Here is a 22,809-nt window from a genome sequence, read left to right on the forward strand (position 1 = left end):
AACCCTGTTAGCGTGCAGTTAAGGACGACGGGGAGATTCAGTTCTGCGGTGAGCAATCGGAGGAAATGGGCCCACGGCTTAGGCAATGAGAAGGGGCACACGTCAATGCGGCATCCCAGTCCAATTGCGCTGGAGGGAGGTTTCGTCCCTTTGTCATTGCGGACCATAACTCGTTTTTATTTTCTTCTCTTAAGCAGAGTTTTTTTTATTTCAGTAGCTTCTGACTTTAATCTTATACTTAGTTTTGATTGAAATAAAACAGAAACGAACAAAAAATTTTTTGTAAATTTTCAATACCAGCTCGAAATTTTTGGTAAATTAAAAATTAAGTGTTATTTACATCTGAGGATGCTATCTCTATAGACTTGGTGAGTGTTATGTACGAGCATGAAGCTTTGTTTGTGGTTTGACGAATTCATATGATGGTTCTCCCGTCTATATTTAACTTAAAGTCTTCCTTTAGTATATGAACATAAGTTTGATTTTTTGATATTCGCGGTCGGAGTTATTTAAAGAACAGAACCCTAGAGATAATGACCGAATGTACAATTACGGAGTCTAAACGGATTAGACCCGTGGCTAATTGTGCCAGGAACAGAAGAGAGCGAAAAATGGAGGGGACTCTGACGACCGCCACTCTCTGTGCGGCTATATTTCTGATTGTGCTGGTCACTCGGGTTTATGAGAGTACCGCCAGTGCAAACCCACCAGATGATCCCCCTTTCTCATATTGGCGCAAAGGATATTCGGGACATGGCACCTCTCACGAGCAAATGGGGGTACTGCACTTTCCCAGTATTGAATACTCAAGGTTCGAGCCTTCAACGAATTACTCCAAGAGACAGAATGTCACAAAAATGTGGGTGGATATTGTTTTCAAATTTTCGCGAACCTTTTTTGACAAAATGTTTCCACTTGATCCGACCATGCCAAGAGGTAAGTGAGACCCGATTTGATGATTTCTGGTTAACAGTGAACGTCATCAAATATTTGATCCAGGCTTCATAACGGACTTCGGTAACGACAACATGAGGTTGGGGCCGAAAGTTATAGAGGATGATTGGGCGACTTGGTTAAACGCATTTTGGCTTATGTGGTTTTGGATATTCTTTTTGGTTGCTGTGATTATCCTGGCACCCTTTGTAGGGTGAGTACATCATGTTGTATCTTTTCGCAAAACCATTAATGACATGCCTATCTTGTTTGCATGGAACAGTGTTGTGTATTTCTGCTTATGTTGCCATCGCTGTTCGCTGGGATGTCCAGCTTGCCATTCGGGTTCAAATATGAGGAAAACTCTTCTTTGGAGCACCTGCTTGATTATGATCCTTCCATTAATCGCGTAGGTTATGGCTCTGTTTTATCCCGAATGCGGATTAATTTTTTCTTTTCTTTCGTTCTTTATTTATTTATTTTTTCTTTCTTTCTGAGTTAACAGTGGTAGTATGGTCCTGGCCGTCCTCTCAAATGGCATGCTAGAGCGCGGCCTAGAAAACACTAAAAAGACTCTTGAAATGGGTAGCATAGACACTTGCAACTTTCTGAAGGATGTCAGCGATCATGTTCATCATTTGTTTGTGAATAACTATGAGGAGCTGTCGACACATCTGATCAGTACTATCATGGGTATGACGTAATTCAATTTACCTCTTCTCTAATCTCATATATGTATGTATGTATTTATTTATACCCCAACCACCACAGATGCACCGAAACATTTGTTTAGGGACTTAAGCGATGTCGCAGAGGGTAATTCCGTTGCGGAACTAGCCAGACATATCAGTATTTTGTCACTATATAACAGCACTCAGTATTTGATGTTTCTTCATACTGGAGTAACAAACTCAGCGGATTTGGCAAATAAACTAAGAAATGGTAAGATACAAATTGTATTTATACCCGGTAACCAAAGAGAAACTCATGAGGATTTATGTAACATGCTGACGGAAGCATTTTTGATCCCATAAAGTATAGATATGTATACATATGTATATCATAAATTTAGCACATATGTATGTAAATATATCTACACAGCCAGCATAGTATGACTTCAACACTCACTGGAGATAAGACGTGCCACTGAAAATCCCGCTTTGCGCAAACCAAAAAGCTTATCAGCAAAATCGCGATAAACAACAAGAAATTTAAACCAAGTCTAAAAATAGAAAAGATCAAAAACAAGTACACAGCATCAACAGATATTCGGGCTTAAGTCCAACCTAAGTTCCCATGCACGAACCACCAGACAAGAAAAATTAAAGCATCAACTCAAAACTGGGCGAACCAAAATATACATATATGTACATAATAATACAAATGAATCTTTCGCAAATGTATATTTGCGAAACCATAGACTATCCCTGTATTGGGGATCTTAATTAAAAAAAAAAAAAAAAACTAGAGACAGCTCTAGCTAAAATGACAGATATCGACGTAGTAACTTTCAAACAAAAATCACTGAACCACATAGAAGGAGTCATTTATGTAGATACATGTACATACATATGTAGATATTGTCATTCTCTACATTCTGCTCCATTGCTTTTCTCGTATCTTTAAAATTGGTGATGCCAAAGATTTTTTTCCTTTGAGGGGGTTGAAGTGAGCGGGGCGAAGTTTTAAAATACACTTGTAACAGCGACATATCACAAAAGACTGGATAAAAAATGTCGTTGCTCCAGCTCTTATAGTCTCTGTGCACTAGGCGCTCATAGTGACGGACAGACGGACAGACGGACAGACGGACGGACGGACGGACAGACAGGGCTCAATCGACTTGGCTATTGATGCTGATCAAGAATATATATACTTTATGGGGTCGGAAAAGCTTCCTTCTGGACGTTACACACATCCATTTTCACCGCAAATCTAATATACCCCTATACTGATTTTGAGTATCGGGTATAAAAAGGATGTTTCAAGAGCAGCGGGTTCATCTCATGAACACAGCAACAGACTGGTACCGCACCATTTCAGCCTCTCGTTAACAATTCTAAAGTATGAAGTACAATAAAATCTTCTTAGTAAGAGTCCTAAGCTATGCTTATAATCAATAAATGTGTACAAAGTATGTCCGTTCCGTTTGAGGCCTAGTTCTCAGAGACTATAAGAGCTAGATCGGCGGAATTTTGTTTGCAGACTCCTATCGTAGTGTTATGTTTTAGGAAGATATCACACTGTCACACAATCATTTCTATTTTAGTCAGAATGAACAAAACAATCCAATGGCTGACTCCCTAGTCGCGAGCTCGCTTTCTCTCCCACTCAATAGGGGAAATAGAGAGAGTGGTAGATATCGAGATGTAACGGACTGTGCGGTATGGAAGCAGCTAGAATATTTGTCATTAGGTGTAGAGATGATGGATAGGGAGAGTACAAGGCACTATAGTTCGTGCTCGTTCTTTGTATATTCACTTTTTGGTTATATTCACTACCACTGGATGTTGTTTTCAGCTCTCCGGGCAGTAAAACGCGAAATTAACTATGCGGCGGTGGTTCTCTGTGGCAGTTTTGAATGCATGAAGTTTCTGCGAACCTCAGGAGTTGAGTTTGCGGATACAAGCAGATGCCTACACTTGGATGAGGTGAATACTTACCAATACCAACATTACGGAATCTTTGCAATTACTCTCTATCTAGTTGCCCGATGTGTTATCAATGTATTATGATCTGCTGGAATTCCAAAAATCGATAGGGACTCGACACCAAAAATGGCTGCCGCGTCTCCATGTTGTTAGTCAAAAGATTAAGGACGAGTTGGAACGAGTCTCACCACCAATAATTCGAGACATTCGTAAGGCAAGGCTGGTTTTTGCTGAGGAGTCGAGGAGAATAGAAGAAATAATTGATGTGGTCATAAGTGACATTCATCTTGCCACTTTACGTGCGAGCAGGGCGTTTGAGGATCTTTACGATAAATTTAATGAAACACGCAACTTTGTCGTTCAATATATATCTGTAGCCCTCTTTGTGGTGAGTACCTAAATGAATGTATAGTGAATGTCTGCGTGTCTGTTTCCTCCAATCTAAGCCCAAAATTCCTAATTAGATACTGTCAGTCCTGATTTTGGCTTTGGTTGTCGGATGTCTGGCAAAACGTCCCACCGGAGCGAGCAATGAGTATTTCACTACAAAGATCGCATCGTACATTTTGATACTGTGAGTGCTCTGAGATTATTAAAGAGCTCCCTTAACTAATACAAATCGTCCTGGCAGAGGCATGGTTTTGATATTTTGTGCGCTATCCGTCATGCTTATAGTGGTGCTTTTTTATTTTGTGATTGGTGGTGTGGCGTACAAAGGCGCATGTGCACCACTGAGCGAACTGAAGACGAGTGCGCTTTTAAAAAACCTAGACTCAGAGATCGATCTCCGAACGATGTTTTCTTTCCGGAATGTGGATGTACGAGCTGCCAATAAATCAAGCAAGCCAATCAGAGCATCGAGTGTTGTCAAGGCGTGCCAGGGCGACGACTTTTTCTTTAAATTTCTGCAAGATAATAGAATCTTTGACATAGACGATTTTCTTCGACTGAAGCTAGTGAAAGTCGGGGAAAGGAAATTTGATCAAAATTTAGATTTGTCAAAGGAATTTATACTGACGGATGCTGACCGAGATGTATTTTTAGTCTCCCTTGAGGAAACAACTTTAGGATTGTTTCAGAGGCAAATATGGTTGGATTTAATTTGTCCACGTCTCGACATATTGGGACTAAATGAGCTCGGGGAGAGTTTCACTGCTTTTGGGCAGTCGCTATCGTGGAGTAACTATGCTGCCGCCTCTGTAGCTTTCCAAAACGCGCATGTTAGCCTCAAGTCATTCAAAAATAAGTTTTATCCCGAATTAGAAAAAACATTTTTTTGGGTAAATGTAAATTCGAGGTATCTGCAATATCATTTTGCCCACCGGAATTACAACATTGCCGATTCCATAAAAATATTAAGACAGAGAATAATTGATGTTGAGGAATTTATACGGAATAGAGGAACGACATTTATTTCTTCTCTTGGCAAAAACTTAACCGAGACTATTGATAATCAACTCAAGGACTATCTCAGAATGATAATCAGGGAGGCTAAGACAAAGATCGGTCGCTGCAAACCTCTGACCTACATATACGATCGCGGCCTTGACTTGGTTTGCAAACGCATGGTTGACCCCATAGTAAGTAGTTCCTCACAAAATGTTGTTATTTTATTCGATTTACCGATCGATTCTATTGTACATCCTTACAGAACGGCTATTGGATAAGCGTATCAGTGGCGGCGTTCCTTCTGCTGCCCGTGCTCTGTATAGCTCATCGTCTACAGTGTCTGTTTAAGCAACACAGGCTAATTCGGATAAGGTCCATAAGGGCACGGGTTGCGGTTGAGGAACCAGTTGATGAAAACCCATGTCCCTATTGCAATGCTGGTGCGAATAGGATTCCAGGCGGAAACGTTGTCTGCATTGGTCTGGACGATGCAGAAACTACAATTTTTGATGAGCAGAACACGATCGAAGAAACACTGAATATCAACGATGCAGACAGAAAAAATAAGTTGGACTAGTGATAAATGAATAAATAAAAAATCCGAGATATTTTAATCAGCAAAGGCTTTTGCTGGTGAGCCAAGTTCCACTTAGCTTGAATGAGGAGGTGGGGGCTCGGGCCTACGTCCCATTACGCATTGGTCACCCAAATAAATGATTAAGACTTGGTTTCTTCGAGGAGATTTCTTCAGCTCTACTCCTTTTTTTATCGCCTTCCCTAACCTTGGCTGGTTTTCGGATCGCTGCACTTTTCCTCGGCACACTTCTATGAATAAGCCGTACTTTAGATTAATTAAAATTAAGAACAGAGATTATAAGCCATCGAATAATACTACGTGGTCTGGTTCACCGAGTTATTTACCGAGTTTTTGAAGCGGATTTCTACTCACTTGATCTCTTACATTTTTGGGCCTCCTTGGGATTGAACCACACTTGTGGATTGTGGAATGTTGACATTTTAAATTGCCATCAAGTAGTTGTACAAATGAAGCAGGGAATGTTTGTTTGCACCAGTTGCCGATTCCACTAAACTTTGCGCAACATTTTCCAAAAGGAACAAAATATTCCGTCCGAAGTCTAAAACAATTAGGACCTACAAATCTATGATGAAATTACATATATAAGGTTGTGTATTCCCGCAACGCGCTGTCGGGGCTTATTTTGCTTAGTACAACAGAAAATAGAACAGCAAACATCGTTGTGATGTTGTGAGTGTGAGAGATAATACACCACCTTAGATACGCAATCGCAATACAATACAAAAGGACGCAATCGCCTTTATTCGGTTCGTATAAAGTGTACAAAGAAGAGCTACAATACGACGCAAGGACGAATGTAGTTCCGCGAATAGGCGATTCCAGCTTCATCACAGATGAATTGTCGGCCTGCATTGGATTGGCCTGCACTCTCGCTGCTTTAAATACTCCACTACCATCACTGCTGTTATCGTCCCTAGCATAACCGATCGTCAGCACAGCTTTGGCATGGATATTTGCAACTGAAACATAGCTGCTGATCCGGATTTTCATGGTTTCAAGCGCTCCTGTCTTATCTGATAGGCAAACGCTTGAGGTTCACCGAAAGGTTCACTTGATCAAAGTTCCCCGAACTCGATCCCCTCGACCCTTCACTCTGGCGCTAATCATCAAAATGAAAGAAGATCCCAAGAGGACGAAGACACACCTTACACACACACTTAGCAACCGCTCATTCGCAGAGGGGGCTTGAGGCATGACCCTAATTGGAGTCCTGAACAGGACGTCTTGTAAAAATGTTTACCGATTCCTGCAGTGTGGCGCTCGAAATATCCCGCCCCTCTAGTAAAACAATAGGTCGAAAGGATCCTGAATGGTGATGTCCAAAACTAGGGAAACTAAAGAGACCTAATTACATCGCGTGTCCATCTGGTGCCGCAAGTTCTATCCTCAACTTGCCAAGTCAGGAGAAACTTTCGTGAGCAATCAAAAGCTTTAAGCCGTACAAGTCTGCTGGAACAGATATCATAGCCCCTGATTATCTGATCCACGCCGGACAAAGAGCCACTATCTAGCTCAAAAGGATCTAAGAGGGAATCTTTTCCACGGACACATCCCAGAAGACGGGCTTCAGACCAAAGTCGTTTTCATTCCTAAACCAGGCTAACCCTCGCACACTGCCCCCATCGAAGGCGGCGCCTTTAACAACATCCATCTGGTAGATGGACATTCTCTACGATTCTGCGTTTGCGGCTTTCATTTCGCCCTGCGTCCTTCGGCTCCACAAAGAACGAATATCTTTGGCATCCATAATTTGAAGCGATAGTGCGTGATTTACTTGTACAATTTTTAGTAAATAGGTCAAAAATATGTGAAATGTTTTAGATTTTACCTTCAGGTTTTATTTTTAAATTTTTTTTTTGGATTTTACATTGCGACTTGTTATATGAGGACATACAAAAAAAAAAACGTGATCACTTTCAATACATACAATTAACATACATTCAAGGCCAAAGAGAACTAGTTTATAAATAGTAAATAGCAAGGAATTCATTTTAGATGATTAAAGAGAAGTTTTCTATGCTACATACTACACAAATACGCTTTAGCGCGCGCACTTCTGACCGCGTTTCTGCAGCAGAGTGTAAACTTTTTGGAAAACAGAAACGAAAATTGCGCAAATGCTTCACTTGAATTTGCTTAAACACATTAATAATAAATCAGCCGCGGCGTTGATTCTGTGCAAGCGAAGGCTTCAAGTGAAGCAAATGCATTTTCAGTCTAGGGCCAAAATGTAGCATGACTCAAATGTATATAACCCACTCCCACTCATGGAACGAGAGGGAGGTGCTGGCATACAGGAGAATGAAACATTTTGGCCAACAAACAGAATAATACAGAATAAGAGTAACAGAAAACAGTTTATAACATTTGCAATGATTTGCATTTGAATATCATTTCGCTTTGCAATCCATTCACGTAGATTGCAATGGGAAATGTGTTTGAAATTTCAAGAACATTTTTAGACAAGTTTTCCGTCGTCTCGAATCGTTATTGTTAATGAAGTTTTCTGTAGTTTTTGGGATAGTAGCAAAAACAAGGTAGAAAAATTCAAAATACCGACAAAATCGATCCAAAGCAACAGAAAACTCGGGAAAAGGATAAAATCGAACAGGAAACAACGAATACAAAAAACGCAAAAAAATTTTAAACAATCATTTACACTAGGGACTTACACAAACAGACAATTACAAGGAACAAATACAAGTAAACATAAAAATGAACATGGAAACATAAAACACATTAAAAATATTAAGCGAATCTCGAATTTCAGCGTTTGCGCCGTCAGCGTGGATATAAAACATCTTCATCTTCATCTCCTCCAATTGAGGAGACAGGTGCCAGACCAGTCTCCATGCATCGAATACGATCAATACTCCAGACTCGCTTCAATCATTTGCAAGACACGTTGCCGACCAATTTTGTTCCAGAACACATAGGATTCCTTGGAGCCCGTCACTTTACGCGATGAGCTGTAAATTTTAAAATCAATTAGCATTTATCAGTGATCGAAAAATCGCTGCACTTACTACTGGAAACAATCGAACCGGACGACGCCATTTTCGTTGACCAGGCACGAGTGTATATCGATCACCTTCAGGTAACTGGCGCACTCTTTCCAAATGAACTGGTTGAACTTGACCACCTTATCGCACATCGCTTTGTCGTGGCAATAATTGGCCAGCGGGGCCAATGTGGTTAGGATCGGGACCAGTCCCCGATTGTGCATGTCCTTGATCAACAGACGAAAGTCATGTTGGACTTGGACAATCGGTCTGCCCCGCATTATGTCCACGGATCCAATATTGACAATTATTTGCGTACCCTTGTTCACTTGCAAATGATGCAGACGCGACCGGGCGCCACTTATAGTCTGCCCAGATACGCACAGACCCGACTGCAGGACCCTCTCGCTCCGCTTGAAACGACACCTCAGCTCCATCCGAGCCAGATACAAGAGGAAATCATCTCCCAGTAGGGGAAAGTCCAACAAGTAGGCATCGTAATCCGAGTTGATGGTGAACATGGAGTCATGCCGAGTCCCACTCGATATGGTGGTGGGTGTGGGTGTGGGTGTGGGTGTGGGGGTGGGGGTGGGATACTGATACTGATACTCCTGCTGCATACTATGATGTTCGTTCACTAGCAAATTCCGTTGGTTCTTTAGGTTATCCCGATGGTTCTGGCTGTTGGAATTACGATGATGGTTTTCTTGGGCCGGCAACGGCGGTGGCTTCTCTGGAGGATCGGCAAAGATGTTAGCTCGCTGATAGCAGTTCTTGCTGGGAAAATGGAAAGGCAAAGAAACTTGAAATCCTGATTGTATTGTACTAGAAACTTTAAAAGTTATCTCATAAGTAATTGATTGGAAACCGATCGTTTCAATGATCATCAATATGGTCGGAGTATTTTAATTGAATTCGGAAAAGTTTGGGTAAAATAATCTATAAAAAGCAACGTTTTCCATATCAAGACTCGTTTTAAGGGTATTAAACATATTACATACAGATGATTCCAGTTGTCCTGATAGCACCAGTTTGACTCCGCCGCAGCCCTGGCCAGTTGCTGCAGTGGACCCGCCTGGGCTTCAATGGTGACTTCTTTGCCACCAACAGCCGGTACCTTCTCCTCGATGTGATTGATATTTTGGTTGACATTGTAGTTTTTGCTGTTGTTGTTGTTGTTGTTGGTGTTCAGTGAGACCAGGGCCCGACGCTTGTACTGACAGCGCCAGAGGCGTGGGGGTGGTGCAGCCACCGGATGGTCGTTGGTCCCCAGGTCGTTGCTTCGCTTCTGATGGAGGACCATATCGTACAGGTGGCGAGTCTCCGGGCGTGGCTTCATGTTAAAAATTCGCTTCCCGGACACGCAGCATTCGGCGGTCACGTGGGGGATGGTGAGCAGAAAGTCTGTGATATTTTCGTGCAGCGGAAACGGATTGCCCGTCAATTTTCGATATTCATCTGATGATCAGATTCGTCGGGATTAGGGATCTATCTATCTATTCTAATTAAGAGGGTTCTGGCGTTGCGGATACTCACTTTTGATGGTCGATATCGTGATGCCACTTTGGGCATTGGCCAGCAGTATGGACCGTATCTCGCTGTCAATCTCCGGGTACTCCTCCCGCACTTCGATGTAATTGCTGTCGATGATAGTCATGCTGATGCTGTTGTAGCTACAGGAGATCTCCTCCTTCGCGGATATCAGTGTGGATGAAAAGAGTCTGGCCACAAGCTGCGGCTGTTTCTTCTGGCTCTCCTCTGTGTCGTCCACTGGTTTCTCGGGCACTAGCACTAGCACTACCCTCCCTGGCTCACTTTTCTTAGCTAAGTCCCTGTTCCCTTTGAAAATCTTCTTAAACTGCCGAATATATTTGGTCTTGTCGCCAAATACCTTGCTGTCAAATACCTCCTCAAAGATCTTGTAAAACTGGTGGTTGGGGCCACTTTTGCACTTTTGGAAGGAAGCCGGCTTCTGGAGCTGTTGGCACCACTGCTGGAAACACGTGGTCAGGCGTTTTCTCAATGCCGTCAGGCGACTGCTGCTGCTGCTGTTGCTGTTGCTTTTGCTCTTACTCGTGTACGGCTCGCTGTGGGCACTTCTATATGTGGCCATCGCTTAAACGAAAGTGAGAGAGGGAAGGGATCCGCTACATTTCTATATCCATTACATTACGTTCTGTGCGTGTGTGTGGGAGCTTTGGAGACTGTTGCAGGTGTATGGGTGCTGTGGGAAAGGAGTAACGGTGAGTCGTTAGCGTGGTGGTGTGATGCGCTTTGATTTCTCATCTGCTTTGATGGGACAGATCTGCATTAGGGTGGTGCACTGTTTAAAGGCAACGAAAGTGGATTTCTCGGCAGTGGGGTGGGACACTTTGTGGATTCTAAATATAATCAAAATGTTACCTCTTTCATAGCTCGAATATTATATAATGTTTTGTCATATTTCGAAAGAAATATTTTGATATCTGCTATACTGAGAAATTAACAGTACGATAAAATACGAATATTCCTAAGGCCATGTAAAATAGGGAAATAGTCAAAACAGAACAGAAACATTAAATTTCTGAGGAAATTTTTTTAATTAAAGACTAGAAGAGGACATTTTGAAGGTATGAACTTCATTTTTCAAAGTCCTGGTTCTTAAATAAAGTTTTTATTGCATAATAGACACATTTCAAGTAGCTATCAGAGAGCGATAATCTAATAAACATTATTAAATAAAATTACCATTTGGAAAACCATTTGGAAGTCATTAACAACACTTAGAATCAGCTGTAAAATCCATTTGGTGGTCTTTTAGACTCTATAAAAAACAGCTTGGCAGTTGGTTTAAGCGCTACCCGATAAGCAATGAATTATAAGTAATTACAAAATAATAAAAATAACAATACCTCAAACAATTCCGAAGAGATCCGGCGGCCCACGTGCGCTGGGGCAATCGGTAAATGGAGTTGAAAACCGTTCTCCAAGATGATTATCGTTCGAGTGCACCTGGAAGTTAGGAGAGTCTGGGAGAAGTTTTATGGTGAGGGTAAAGGTAAGAGACAGCCTCTGATGGATGACAGGAGTCACCCCATTTTGTGTGGATTGCTTCTCTTCAGCCCTTACTTGGGCACAGGAAGAGATACAGACATTCGGAAAGTGGCTTAACTTGTGTAAGTTGTAACCCCTAGATTTGACCGAATCTATCCCCACCCCACCCAACCCCCTCAACACTCACTCAATTGCAGGGGAAGCTGGAGAGACGTGACGGGCAATACTAAACGGGAATATTGAGCAAGAACATGTGGTACAATTGATAGCACTCCCCCAAAGCCCTGACTTACACAGAATAATTGCCATTTGCTGAATAAAATCCCAAGGCTGCACTGTGGATAATCTTCTCAGACCATAATTGAAGGATTTGGAAATTACAACAGGAATATCTTACAATACAATAGTATTTCATATAATTGAAAGACGAAATATGAACTAAAAGTAAAACGTTAAGTCTAGATTCTAGTAAATTGTTCTCAGTGCATAAGCGACATGCAGTCAGCAAATTTCTGCGTGTTTCTCCACCCTACCTTTTCACATTTTTTTAGGTTCTCTTTCTAATACATTTTGAATGCATTCGAAACTCAAAGCAATTGTCCGCTTAATAACTGTAATTTACATGCATTCCATACACACACGCACACCAGTTCACGTTCTCTCTCTCTCTCTCCGTCAAACTGTGTGAGAAAACCCTCCAACTTATGCTCTCTCCGATCATCCTCTCTTCTAATCCAATGCTGCTATGCTGCTATCGAACTAACGCAGTCTCCTTCTCCCTTCTCCCTTCCACACAACTTCTGAAACCCTGCCCTGACAGCACCCTCGCACTTTTCCCCTCCTTCGCAGCGCCATCACTCGTTCTGCCCCGTCCACACTTCTGTCTTTAATCATCCACTGCTCTGATTCAACAACAACAAAAACCGCATTTGTACCTCCCTTTGATTGACAAGTTCTGCGGGGTGCGGGGAGGAAGATGCACTATCTTGCGCGCGTTTAGAATTGCAAAGAGCAATTTACCGCCTGGAATTATGAGCGACACTTTTCATTAGGCTCTCCTCGACTGCATTTTTGCATAATTTATGGAGGCTTACAGACGCTAAAGCTAAAGCAGTCTACATACATATAATCAGATCTATGCAATCAATTATCGAATTGGGTATCGTGGGGGTGTTATGACACCTGTTAATCTGAGAGTATTTCGAAAATTTGTGGAATGTGAAACTGGAATGCAGTGGATGCTGTTTACCGTTTTGGTTGCGCTCTTAATGCACTAATTCCCAACTATGTACATATGTATGTATTTCCAATAATTACCTTTATCCGTTTCGAGAGTCTGGCTTCAACATCTGTTATTATTACGCAGTGCCTCGAATAGGCCTTACTCGAATCAGGCCTAATTAGAGCCCTTTTGTGTGTCGGTGTTGCCTGTTTGTATTGCCTGTTTCTCAGTTTCTTTTCTGGTCGATAAAGATTGGCAATAACACTTGAGTTAAGTGATTGAGAATGTGTCGGTCGGCCCGATGTGGTGTGTGGTGTGTGGCCTGACGGCAATTAATCAAGGCTATGGGCGACTGCACAGGGCATGTTTGTTCCGATTCCGGTTTTGATATAGTCCTCATTATCACAATACGATATGAGAGTGCAATTCCCTATGTGCTTACGATATTCAAGAGAGAGAGAGAGAGAGGCAACTAGATATCAAGACCTTCAATCACGTAGCAATCGTTGGTTCTTAAAAAGTCACAAGTTATGTATAAATGTTATTTAGGGAAGGACTTAAGGTACAGCTGCGCCGAAAAAAAACACCCGGGGGCTATTGTGTTGTAAAGACATATATATATAAACTGTAAGGTATAATTTATGGTATCCCAGAGCATTCGTACGATTTGTAAACTCAAAAAGAAAATGTTTAAAAAAAAACGATTTTATCAGAAATTTGGGCACCAACAAAAATAGCACCAATTTACAAAAAAGTCAAGAAACTATAAAATACAAAGAAACGTTCCACAATTTTTTTGTAAAATATGTTACTATAGTTTTATTTAAAGGTTTGTATTTTGTTGTAAAGCTATTGGCAACAACAACAGCAGCTCAAAATCACGGCATCAAAGCTCACCTAATTTTCGCATTTTTCCCTTGGGATATTCATCCACTAATAATGCAGGTTAACCCAAAGAATTATTATACCCGATACTCAAAATGAGTATTGGGGTATATTAGATTTTTGCACGGCAGACCAGAAGGGTGAAGCCCAAACGATGGTGGGCATACAAGATGTGTTCCTGGCCACCATAGGGCGTGACCTGCTAAAATGAAAGGAAGAGCTAAATAAAGTAAATGATTAAATAATAAGTTAATAACTTTACCTGGCGGGGTAAGAGGAGAGGATCGCTGCATAGTAGTTTGTAGCCAGAGAGGGTCTCGGCCAATAGAGCTGAAGGAAATACAAAAATAAAAGAAGAGAAATCAAGAAAAATTAGTCAATTAGTTTCATCAAAATCGGAATCCGAAAAAGGACTAAGTAGGTAACTAGAAACTAATCAAAAACTTAAGCAAAATATCAGTTCTCTATCAGCTTGCACAGATACACCCTATCAAATTTCTTAGATAGTCATATTGTTCCAGCGATGTCCAGATTGCCTAGAGGGTTTGGCCGCTTCCTGCCTCCGTGGTTGAAACTCAACAACGAACTGAGCCAGAAGATAGCTGTATTCGATGCCATGACCATTGAGCGAGAGGAGCTAGATCGCGATATCAGTCTATTGCGCAAGCAGCAGGCTGATACTGAAGATCGTCTGGCCGAGGACCTGGCCGAGGACGAGTTCCAGAGTATCCTGAGTGGACAGCAAGTCATGGAGCAGAGTTATACAGACCTCGAAAATATTTGTAAACAACAAATTGGATGCATTGTCGATAAGTTGGTTGCTAAATATGAGCGTATTGTGTACCTCGATAGCGACCTAAGGAAGCTTAAGCAATCTATCGAGAATGGTGTTGCTGCGGCCAATGCGCAGGTGACAGCAGCGGCGTCCATGTGATTTAATGGAGAAATAGTGAGTACGGAAACCTTCCTTTCTTTTCTTTTTTGGTAAATCTTTCAATTTTTTCTTTAGTTAAACCAAATATTCATATCTGTGCGCGATAGGCCAGAAAAGCTGCCTCGTGAGTAAATTCTGTGATATTCTCAGCCTTTACTTGAAAATCTATGCCTTATTCCCAGCAGCAATTAACCAGCAATTCGGACCACAATTTTTGGAGGACAGGTCATATTCTGTTTCTTGTTAAATATATACTTGATTTAATTGATACCACCGATGGCGTCATAAAAAATAAATAAATAACTGCAGTTTGGATTTGAATCCTTCATTCAAATGATATCTGCCACCAATTCTTGGCTCCATTTTCCCTGGTCCACTCAAAGAGAGAGCTGCTTCTCCCGGAAATCAAGGTTTCATCCAATCTTTCTTCCCTTTTTTATACCCGATACTCAAAATGAGTATTGGGGTATATTAGATTTGTGGTGAAAATGGATGTGTGTAACGTCCAGAAGGAATCGTTTCCGACCCCATAGGGTATACATATATGTATATTCTTGATCAGCATCAATAGCCGAGTCGATTGAGCCCTGTCTGTCTGTCCGTCTGTCCGTCCGTCCGTCCGTCTGTCCGTCTGTCCGTCCGTCCGTCTGTCCGTCTGTCCGTCCGTCCGTCTGTCCGTCCCCTTCAGCGCCTAGTGGTCAAAGGCTATAAGAGCTAGAGCAACAATGTTTTGGATCCAGACTTCTGTGATATGTCACTGCTAAAAAAATATTTCAAAACTTCGCCCCGCCCACTTCCGCCCCCACAAAGGACGAAAATCTGTGGCATCCACATTTTTAAAGGTACGATAAAACCAAAAACGCAGAATCGTAGAGGATGACTATATGTTCTAGAGTGTAAAATCTCAATCGTATAATTATTATAGCCAGAATCAAGAAAACAATTTCATTCTTTCTCGCTCTGTCTCTTTCTAACACACAGGTTTCATGGTCGGTTTTGCCAATTGCAAAATATGAGTTCAAGGATCTCAGAGCCTATAAGAGCCAGAGCAACCAAATTTGGTATCCACACTCCTGTGATATCGGACCTTGACCGTTTCGTGTCCAAATTTCGCCACACCCCCTTCCGCCCCCGCAAAGGACGAAAATCTGGGGCATCCACAAATCTCAGAGACTATTAAGGCTAGAGTAACCAAATTTGGTATCCGCACTTCTGTTAGATCTCACTATAAAACGAATATCTCAGAATTTCGGCCCACCCCCTTCCGCCCCCACAAAGGACGAAAATCTGTTGCATCCACAAAATCATAGATAATGACCATATCTATCAGACTGCTGAATCTGGATCAGATCGGATCATTTTTATACCCAAAAGGAACAAATCAATTTGCAGTGGCTACGCAGCGCCCGACGTCACGCTCAGACTGATTTTCTGTCTCTCTCGCACGCACTCTTTGTCGTGTCGTTTAATATTAGCGGCGTCTGCCGGAGGAGAGCCATACTGACTAAGTATCGGGTATAACTGTAGAGCTGCGGTGTCCGCAGCAACTCACAACGTTCCCCCTCGTTGTGCTTTGGTTCCGCATTAGCAACATATTTTTTAACTTGACCAAAAATATTTGCAATGGGGTTTAAGTCTGGAGACTGTACAGGCCAATCCATTATACTAAGTGAATTGTTCTCGAACCACTTTCGAGCTTTCTTTCTAGATCGTTTTGGACACAAAACAACTGATGGGTGGGGACCATGTATTGAATCTCCTTCCTAGTACGAAAATCATGCCCATACGATTATTCTTGCTTTTCAATGTCTAATGATTTTACATGTGAGTCGGGGGGTTGTATTCTGCATAAGGTAGTTGTTTCACATAAAATCAATACCTTTTCCCCAAAAAAAAATATTTGTCTATCGTCGAACCACAGGATTTTTCTTTGGCTATTGGTGCTATTTTGCATATCAAACATTTTTTGCCCTATGCCTTCCCGTCAAAAGTGGTGTTTTCCTCGGACTATGAGTACCCACTTTACGTTCTTGTAAACAAGATCTAACTTTCCTGGTACTTGACGATATTTTATGATCATTTTTTAGCTCTGTGGCCGACTTAAATGGGTCCTTCTTGCTCTCACGAACCAGTAGTTTTATCAGAAATGGGGATATCGTGGGATTGTTGGAAACATATTTTAAAGCATTGCTAATCATTATATTTGAACAAACGACTTCACGAGTGGTGTCTTCCGAAACAGTCTAAATAAATATGTACAATACATATGTATGTATTATATGATTTTAAACCTTTTTTTAAACTAAAAATTCGGGTGTGTTTAATCATTTTGAAATAACAATCACACTCAACGCGCGAGAGCGTTGCTCACAAATTTCAAAATAAAGTTAATTTACCGCTCTGTTACCGATCATTTTCTTGTACATTTTGTTGACCTTTGTTACTTAAACCTTGTTTTAGACATAGTCCAATAACAAGGAGTCCCTAAAATACGCATGTCTTGTAGAAAATTGATTTATAAATCGTGTAAAATTTTCTGGGCATGGTTAAATATGCTATCTAGCTAGTAATATTCAACGGAACATCAAAAACGAGGAATATGTATAACATAACGTGAATTCACAGTATATTTCAGGTATATTTTGAAAATGAGACGGTATGTTTCGGTATATTTGTGTAGGTCAGACGGTCACGCTGCTGCGCTCTCTTGCTCATACGTGCAACGAAAAAATGAGTCGGAAGAGCGTACTTTTGAATGCGCTATAGAAAGGGGTATGGACAACAGGCAGAAACAGCCAAAGCCAAATAACAAGGCTCGTACGAACCTCACCTCGGCGTGTGACGACAATATACCTTGAAGACAAAATGTGGACTTTCAAGGTATGTTAGGCAAACGGGGTAGATGTTACTTAGCATGCGTTGCATTTTCTGGGCTCTCTTGCCTGTTGTCCATACCCTCTTTTATTCAGTTAATATGTGTGCAAATTACCGTGTAGTTGCCATGTAATAAGTTCGAGCAAAATGTAAAACATTTTCAACGGCGAAGGTTCGGCGTGCGGACGATTCAAACGAACTGCGAATATAAATGGCGCGAATATAAATTTTCCTACTAACACTTGCGAGTTAATTTTTAAACAAATCCAATACGAAAAATGCAACAACTAAGTGCATTCAAAATGTGTTCGTGTGTGCTAAAGTGAAACAGAATATATAAAGCAAAAAGGTGCAATAAAGAGCAAACAACAGCTGTGTTTGTGCGCCGAGTGTGTTTTTGTGTGTGGGAGTAAGTCTCCACTCGAAAGCGAAATCAAAAGAAATTCCCGTTATGACGCGAGAAGAAGAAGAAGAGGTGCGATCCCTGCTCTCCCGGCACCAGGAGCGGATTATGCTGGATCTGGGGAGCACCGATCTCCTGGCCGTGCTCGTGAAGAACTCGGTGCTTAGCCAATCCGAAGAGGATCTCCTGCTGAAGCCCTATGCTGCCGCTGCACTTCCAGTCTCCACCCAGGAGCCTCCAGGCAGTGCGCCCTCTAGCGTGGGCGCCTTGACCAAACGAAAGCTTAGCGCCGTTGCCAGCAGCGGAAGTTCCACAAGTGCCAGCGGAAGTGGCAGCGGCACCGGCGGAGAGTACAGTGCCGGTTCTCTGGCCGGTTCGGGGTCCTCCCGCTGTGCCAGTGTCAATGGTGATGCCCAGAGCGATAATCGCTCGCTGACGCCCTCTGTCGGCGGCGGTGGTGGGGCCTGTGTGGGGCTCAACGATGCGGAGATCCTTCGGCTGCAGTGCGCCAATCTCATAGAGATAATAGCCAAGAACGGATTCGAGAAATTCAAGCAGTTCTGCTATGCCATCGAGTGCGAGTGCCCGCAGCTGATCGAGGATCTGATCAATGATCGTCTCAAGAGTGGTAAGTCCTGCTTTATTTCAAGCGAACTATGACTCCATGGGAAGACTAGTGGATGGCTGATCTCTACTGTTTTTCTGCTGCGCCATGGAGTCTGGTGCTGCTCCGTCAGCGGTTCTATTCCCGTTAAGTTCTGCCCCTAAGCGCGGCTCTCTCCAACCGGTTCCGATCTACCTGATTCGCGCGACAAAACGCGTTGGCAGCTTTAGTATCCCATATCTTGGCCGTAAATTATTCACGTAATTGTGCTCGATCGGTTCTTAAATTTCTCATCTCGGCTAATTGGTTTTCTTACCTCGTTTTCTTTGCTCTTTTTGCCAATCTCTGGCCGTGTGGTAGTGGGAGGCTGTGTGGGCGTTGGTGGTGTGTGTGGGGGCTGTGACGTGACAAGGGGGCCCACCATTTACAGTGGCGCGTCGATAATAATTGTCATTATTAAAGATTATTCAGCTGATTATGCAGACCATAGAATTTATGCAAATTCTGATATTTTTTATGATGTGGCAGGTGGCATTTGAAGCACGTTCTTCAGAAGATGTGAAATATCATGGAAAGAAAAACTTGAGATCTGTTCTGTCTTCTCGTCTTCTCGTCAAAGAAAAACTCTTATCAAGCCATGAAATTTTAGTGGAGTTTGGTATTCTAATAACAGAAAGAAAAAAACCCGAGAGAATTTATTCGTTTTCATATTTGTGTGTTGATAAGGAAACCCCTCTTCCTGTGGTTCATAAACAAAAACGAATGATAAACCCCTCCTTTCTCAGGGTAATAAGCTGTTCGGAAAGTGATTTTGTTTACCACAAGAAAGAAATTTGTTATCTGTTTAGGGGAAGATTATTGAAAGAAAATTAGATTAATTTCATTTCTTCTATTTTAATTCATTTTCAATAATTTTCCATAGAGATTTCACTGAATATTATATCCACATTCCAATTCAAGATTAATCTTTGGCAAACACTCTGAGATCACACCTTTTTCCACTCCCTATTTCCCAGCAATTCCCCCAACAATCCATCAAAACTTTTGCACAGCTGTGACGGAACCATCCACGCGCTGATTCATTGACCCACAACTTGAACGAACAGCTGAAGCCAAGCCCATACCATATCATACCATACCATACACATCCCATCACATCTGAGAGTCGTCTTCCACACGAAACTACGAAAACAACATGCTGTCGGCGGTGTGTGCATGTAAATTTTGCTGCCCAGACGTGTAAATTACCCCAAAGAACACAGAGAACCAGGCTGGAAGACGAGCAGTACGAAGAGTAGGAGTATAGGACCGAAAATACAGATTACAGCTAAAATAACAAGAACAATGGATAGAGAAGAACTCCAGAACTCTTGTTGTTGATCTTTAGATTTCGCTTGTTTTTTTTTCTCTCTCTAATGAAAAGGTTGGGGGAAAAAAAATAATCGTATAAGATGCAAAAGAACCCAAAAAGAAATGGAAATAAAATCACGGCAAAAGCAACAAAGTAAAAGAAGATCTAGAAAAAGTAGACGAAAAACAAGAGAAAATCTAGAATAGTACAAGAAAAATATATGATAGTCTCGAAAAGTGGATAAAGTAAGTAAAGTAATGAAATTGAACGTGAAATGATATTTACAATGAATAAATATAAGTAAATACGACTTAAAGGGGAAGGTTAAAACCCTTATGGTTGGTAAGGATCTATAAGGAATCAATAAATCATCAATACTTAAAAGATCCTAGGGTTGCTTAGGATCACAAGCATATTGATTGTTGCGCGTCATAGGATATTCAATGGTGAGGATAGGATATTAGTAGGATTAGTAATGCCTCTGAAAATGTCTTTATAGGGTATTCAAAAGTGCCAAGCAACACGAGGACAAAAAAAAAAACAATACAAAAACAAACCATGGCAAAGCGTAAAGCCCTCGATCACGTTTTACGATTTCGAATACGATTACAGAAAACAAAAACAGAGAACCATTGGGGACGTAGAGTGGGAGAGAGAGAGAGAGGGAGAAACGTTAGCATTACGCGTGGTCCAAGTCAACACACTCCCCCACTATTTATCCCCCGCTCCGCGCTCCTACTCTCCTTTCATGTGTGTCGTAGACCAATCCCATTCATCATCATCATGATCACGTTGGAAAACATCATAATCCGTTTGTTGGTAGTTTCGCTTCGCTTTTACTTCTTTACGAGTTCTTTTTTTACTCCGCCGCTCTCCGCTCTCCGTTCTCCACCTTCCCCATTACCTGTAACGTCCCTCTCCCGCTCTTACTAATGCTGGGTTATGTCGCTCCTGCTACCTGGCCCCCTCTCTCTACTGTTTGTTTGCTAATTTCTTGTACGTGCTCTTCTGCCTTTGCCAATGCGCTGACCCCCCACCCCTCACCATCCTACCTGCTTGAGCAACGTCTGGTTCTATGCTTTTGCTCATCAACGTTGCGGTTACTATACCCTTTCGGAGCGAGTACGGTGAATTTGGGCAAGCGATTTGCAACATTAAACATACGGAAGAGAGTTACAGGAGTGCCCTTCTACAGGCATGTTACTTAATTGGAAAATTTTCTGAAGATAAAACGATCACTCTGGAAGGGTATCAAATGGTCCGCCTTCCGCTGTTGGTCTGCATCTCTTGTCATCTCTGCTCTCTTTGCCTCTGCCGCTGCCGCTGCCGCTACTCTGTTCAGGTAGACAAATGCTCTTTCATCCTGGTCGTAGAGTCGGTTCCCTTTCGTTTCTTTTACTTCTTCACGTAAATTACAATTATTTACAGCGAACGCTGCTGCTATTGCTCTCCCTCTCACCCTCTCTTCTCTTTTTTGTGCGGCGCTCCCTTTTGGTAGTGTGTTCTTTTTGCATTTGATAATTTATGCAGCATAATCTGGCCGATGACGTTTATCGTTTGCCATTCCCATTTGTCCCCTCGCTCTCTCTCGCTGCTTATGCTTGTGCACCTCCTTCCCCTTCTCCTTCTCCGCCCGTCGATTTCCTTTCGTGGTTCTTATCGTGTTTCTGTGCTTCATCTTTTGTGTGTCTCTGTTTTGTGAAGCGTTTCCTTTTATGTTTTATTTGTTGATTTCTTTGATTTCGCTTTTTTTTCTCTCCCCCTTTTATAGATTTGTTCTCTCTCTCTCTCTCTCTCACTTTTTCTGACATGCTGATAATGATGTTCACCTTTAGTTTCGTTCCATTTTCGTTTCGTTTCGTTTCTACTGCGCATGCGCATCCTGTTTTTGTGTCGTTGTTTTCTACTTGCGTCCTACTTCATGCCACGCCACGCTCTCTCTCTCTCTTGATCTTGACCCTCTCTTCGTACACGTCTCTCTCTTTTCACCTGGCTTAAGTAGGTTTTCATCTGCTGCTGCCTGCTTCTATGTCTTGAGGCTCGCAATTGTTGCCTTTGGATTTTCCATTGATTTCTTCCGTTCCAGTTGTTGCTGTTGGAAGGAGAGCTGCAGGATACAGCTATGCTGCAGAGAGAAAGAGTACGGTAGGAAGAGGAGAGCGAAATGGGTCGTCTCTTGACAGTGTTTGTTGTTGCTTTAGAATACCATTTCTTGGAGAGAAACGATGCATGGTATATTACCATATAAACCTTATAACAGAAGTTCTTTTCTGAGAATTAAATCTCTCGCTTAACCCAAGATGGTCATACTTGAACGTACTTTCTCATAATGGTGATCTTCCTGGTTTAAATATAACTACAAATCTAAAAAGATGGTCAGGACATACGATCGATGATCTTCCATTGGTACGGTGGTTCTAAAAGGGTATTAGAACCCTCGGCTTGTAGATACAAGTCTTCCCCTTTATGTTTCTGAGCCTTACTTAACTTTACGTTTCTTTTTCGAGTCTAATCTTAACTCTGGTCTTGTTCGTTTGCAACAAAGTTGTTCTTGTTGTCGGTTTATTGTGGGCTTGTGCCTCGTAAAACCTCCAGTAAATGTGTTAATTTGTTCTTTCTTTTTTGTTCGGTGGAAGCGTGCTACAATCTGTTGCCGATTCTTTGATATCAGATTTAGCTCTATTCCTATTTCGAATCGAATTAGATCTTCTGGGTGGCATTGTAGATCCCTTCAAATTAATTGCAATTCCCCGCGATTACTATGTAATTTCCACTCTGTCGGTCGCCCTATTTAACCATTATTCATTTCGGTAGCTGATCGCAAGTTATGGTCAGATGTGGCCCATGGTAGGGTTTCTTTCCGGACAGACTCTGGGACAATCTCGTAAGCCGCTTACCCACACAACTGTCACGCAATCAGCCAACGATCC

The 22,809-nt window shown here is 41.9% G+C and overlaps 4 protein-coding genes and 1 long non-coding RNA gene across 12 annotated transcripts in view; 3 read left to right on the forward strand and 2 right to left on the reverse strand.

Moving 5' to 3' along the window:
* The first annotated feature begins 238 nt into the window (after nt 1-238).
* LOC108154593 (prominin-like protein) lies at nt 239-5,615 on the forward strand. Of its 2 annotated transcripts, none has more exons than XM_017284906.2 (11): nt 239-368; nt 453-936; nt 1,000-1,147; nt 1,217-1,342; nt 1,439-1,626; nt 1,705-1,875; nt 3,454-3,584; nt 3,640-3,972; nt 4,049-4,158; nt 4,216-5,164; nt 5,236-5,615. In XM_017284906.2, exons 2-11 carry the CDS (start codon nt 534-536, stop codon nt 5,548-5,550), a joined length of 2,874 nt encoding a protein of 957 aa, XP_017140395.1. In that variant the 5' UTR covers nt 239-368; nt 453-533; the 3' UTR covers nt 5,551-5,615. The 2 variants fall into 2 exon arrangements, with proteins under 2 accessions (XP_017140395.1, XP_017140396.1); XM_017284907.2 differs by having other exon boundaries at nt 464-936.
* A 2,123-nt stretch (nt 5,616-7,738) lies between these two features.
* On the reverse strand, nt 7,739-10,710 carry LOC108154596 (maternal effect protein oskar). 2 transcript variants are annotated; one of them, XM_017284910.1, is made up of 4 exons: nt 10,110-10,710; nt 9,575-9,977; nt 8,598-9,350; nt 7,739-8,540 (listed from the first exon to the last, which is right to left on the reverse strand). In XM_017284910.1, exons 1-4 carry the CDS (start codon nt 10,684-10,686, stop codon nt 8,438-8,440), a joined length of 1,836 nt encoding a protein of 611 aa, XP_017140399.1. In that variant the 5' UTR covers nt 10,687-10,710; the 3' UTR covers nt 7,739-8,437. The 2 variants fall into 2 exon arrangements, with proteins under 2 accessions (XP_017140399.1, XP_017140398.1); XM_017284909.1 differs by having other exon boundaries at nt 9,575-10,031.
* A 578-nt stretch (nt 10,711-11,288) lies between these two features.
* On the reverse strand, nt 11,289-13,209 carry LOC108154598. Its single transcript, XR_001774986.2, has 3 exons — nt 12,924-13,209; nt 11,465-11,581; nt 11,289-11,409 (listed from the first exon to the last, which is right to left on the reverse strand). It is a non-coding gene; the product is annotated as an uncharacterized LOC108154598 (long non-coding RNA).
* A 929-nt stretch (nt 13,210-14,138) lies between these two features.
* Nucleotides 14,139-14,971, forward strand: LOC108154597. Its single transcript, XM_033388460.1, has 3 exons — nt 14,139-14,662; nt 14,723-14,771; nt 14,833-14,971. Exon 1 carries the CDS (start codon nt 14,237-14,239, stop codon nt 14,645-14,647), a length of 411 nt encoding a protein of 136 aa, XP_033244351.1. The 5' UTR covers nt 14,139-14,236; the 3' UTR covers nt 14,648-14,662; nt 14,723-14,771; nt 14,833-14,971.
* A 2,682-nt stretch (nt 14,972-17,653) lies between these two features.
* Nucleotides 17,654-22,809, forward strand: part of LOC108154591 (tight junction protein ZO-2) — a 114,552-nt gene continuing 109,396 nt past the window's right edge. For 2 of the 6 annotated variants that reach the window (XM_033389306.1, XM_033389308.1), the window contains exon 1: nt 17,661-18,552. In XM_033389306.1, coding sequence (XP_033245197.1) covers nt 17,973-18,552 — 580 coding nt within the window. In that variant the 5' untranslated portion in view covers nt 17,661-17,972. Of the gene's footprint in view, nt 18,553-22,809 lie in introns of all 6 variants that reach the window. The other 4 variants (XM_017284902.2, XM_017284894.2, XM_017284901.2 and 1 more) reach the window with 4 other exon arrangements.

Source organism: Drosophila miranda, chromosome 2, assembly GCF_003369915.1.
Source record: "Drosophila miranda strain MSH22 chromosome 2, D.miranda_PacBio2.1, whole genome shotgun sequence".
Taxonomy (NCBI): Eukaryota; Metazoa; Arthropoda; class Insecta; order Diptera; family Drosophilidae; genus Drosophila; species Drosophila miranda.

Excerpts from the sequence above, each read along its gene's own strand:
- LOC108154593 (XM_017284906.2), top strand. The coding sequence starts at position 534 with ATGACCGAATGTACAATTACGGAGTCTAAACGGATTAGACCCGTGGCT. Across the intron at positions 1,627-1,704 it reads TCTGATCAGTACTATCATGG|ATGCACCGAAACATTTGTTT; the intron begins GTATGACGTAAT and ends CAACCACCACAG. Across the intron at positions 3,973-4,048 it reads TATCTGTAGCCCTCTTTGTG|ATACTGTCAGTCCTGATTTT; the intron begins GTGAGTACCTAA and ends ATTCCTAATTAG.
- LOC108154596 (XM_017284909.1), bottom strand. The coding sequence starts at position 10,686 with ATGGCCACATATAGAAGTGCCCACAGCGAGCCGTACACGAGTAAGAGC. Across the intron at positions 10,032-10,109 it reads CACGATATCGACCATCAAAA|ATGAATATCGAAAATTGACG; the intron begins GTGAGTATCCGC and ends TCTGATCATCAG. Across the intron at positions 9,351-9,574 it reads CAGGACAACTGGAATCATCT|CAAGAACTGCTATCAGCGAG; the intron begins GTATGTAATATG and ends CCATTTTCCCAG.
- LOC108154597 (XM_033388460.1), top strand. The coding sequence starts at position 14,237 with ATGTCCAGATTGCCTAGAGGGTTTGGCCGCTTCCTGCCTCCGTGGTTG.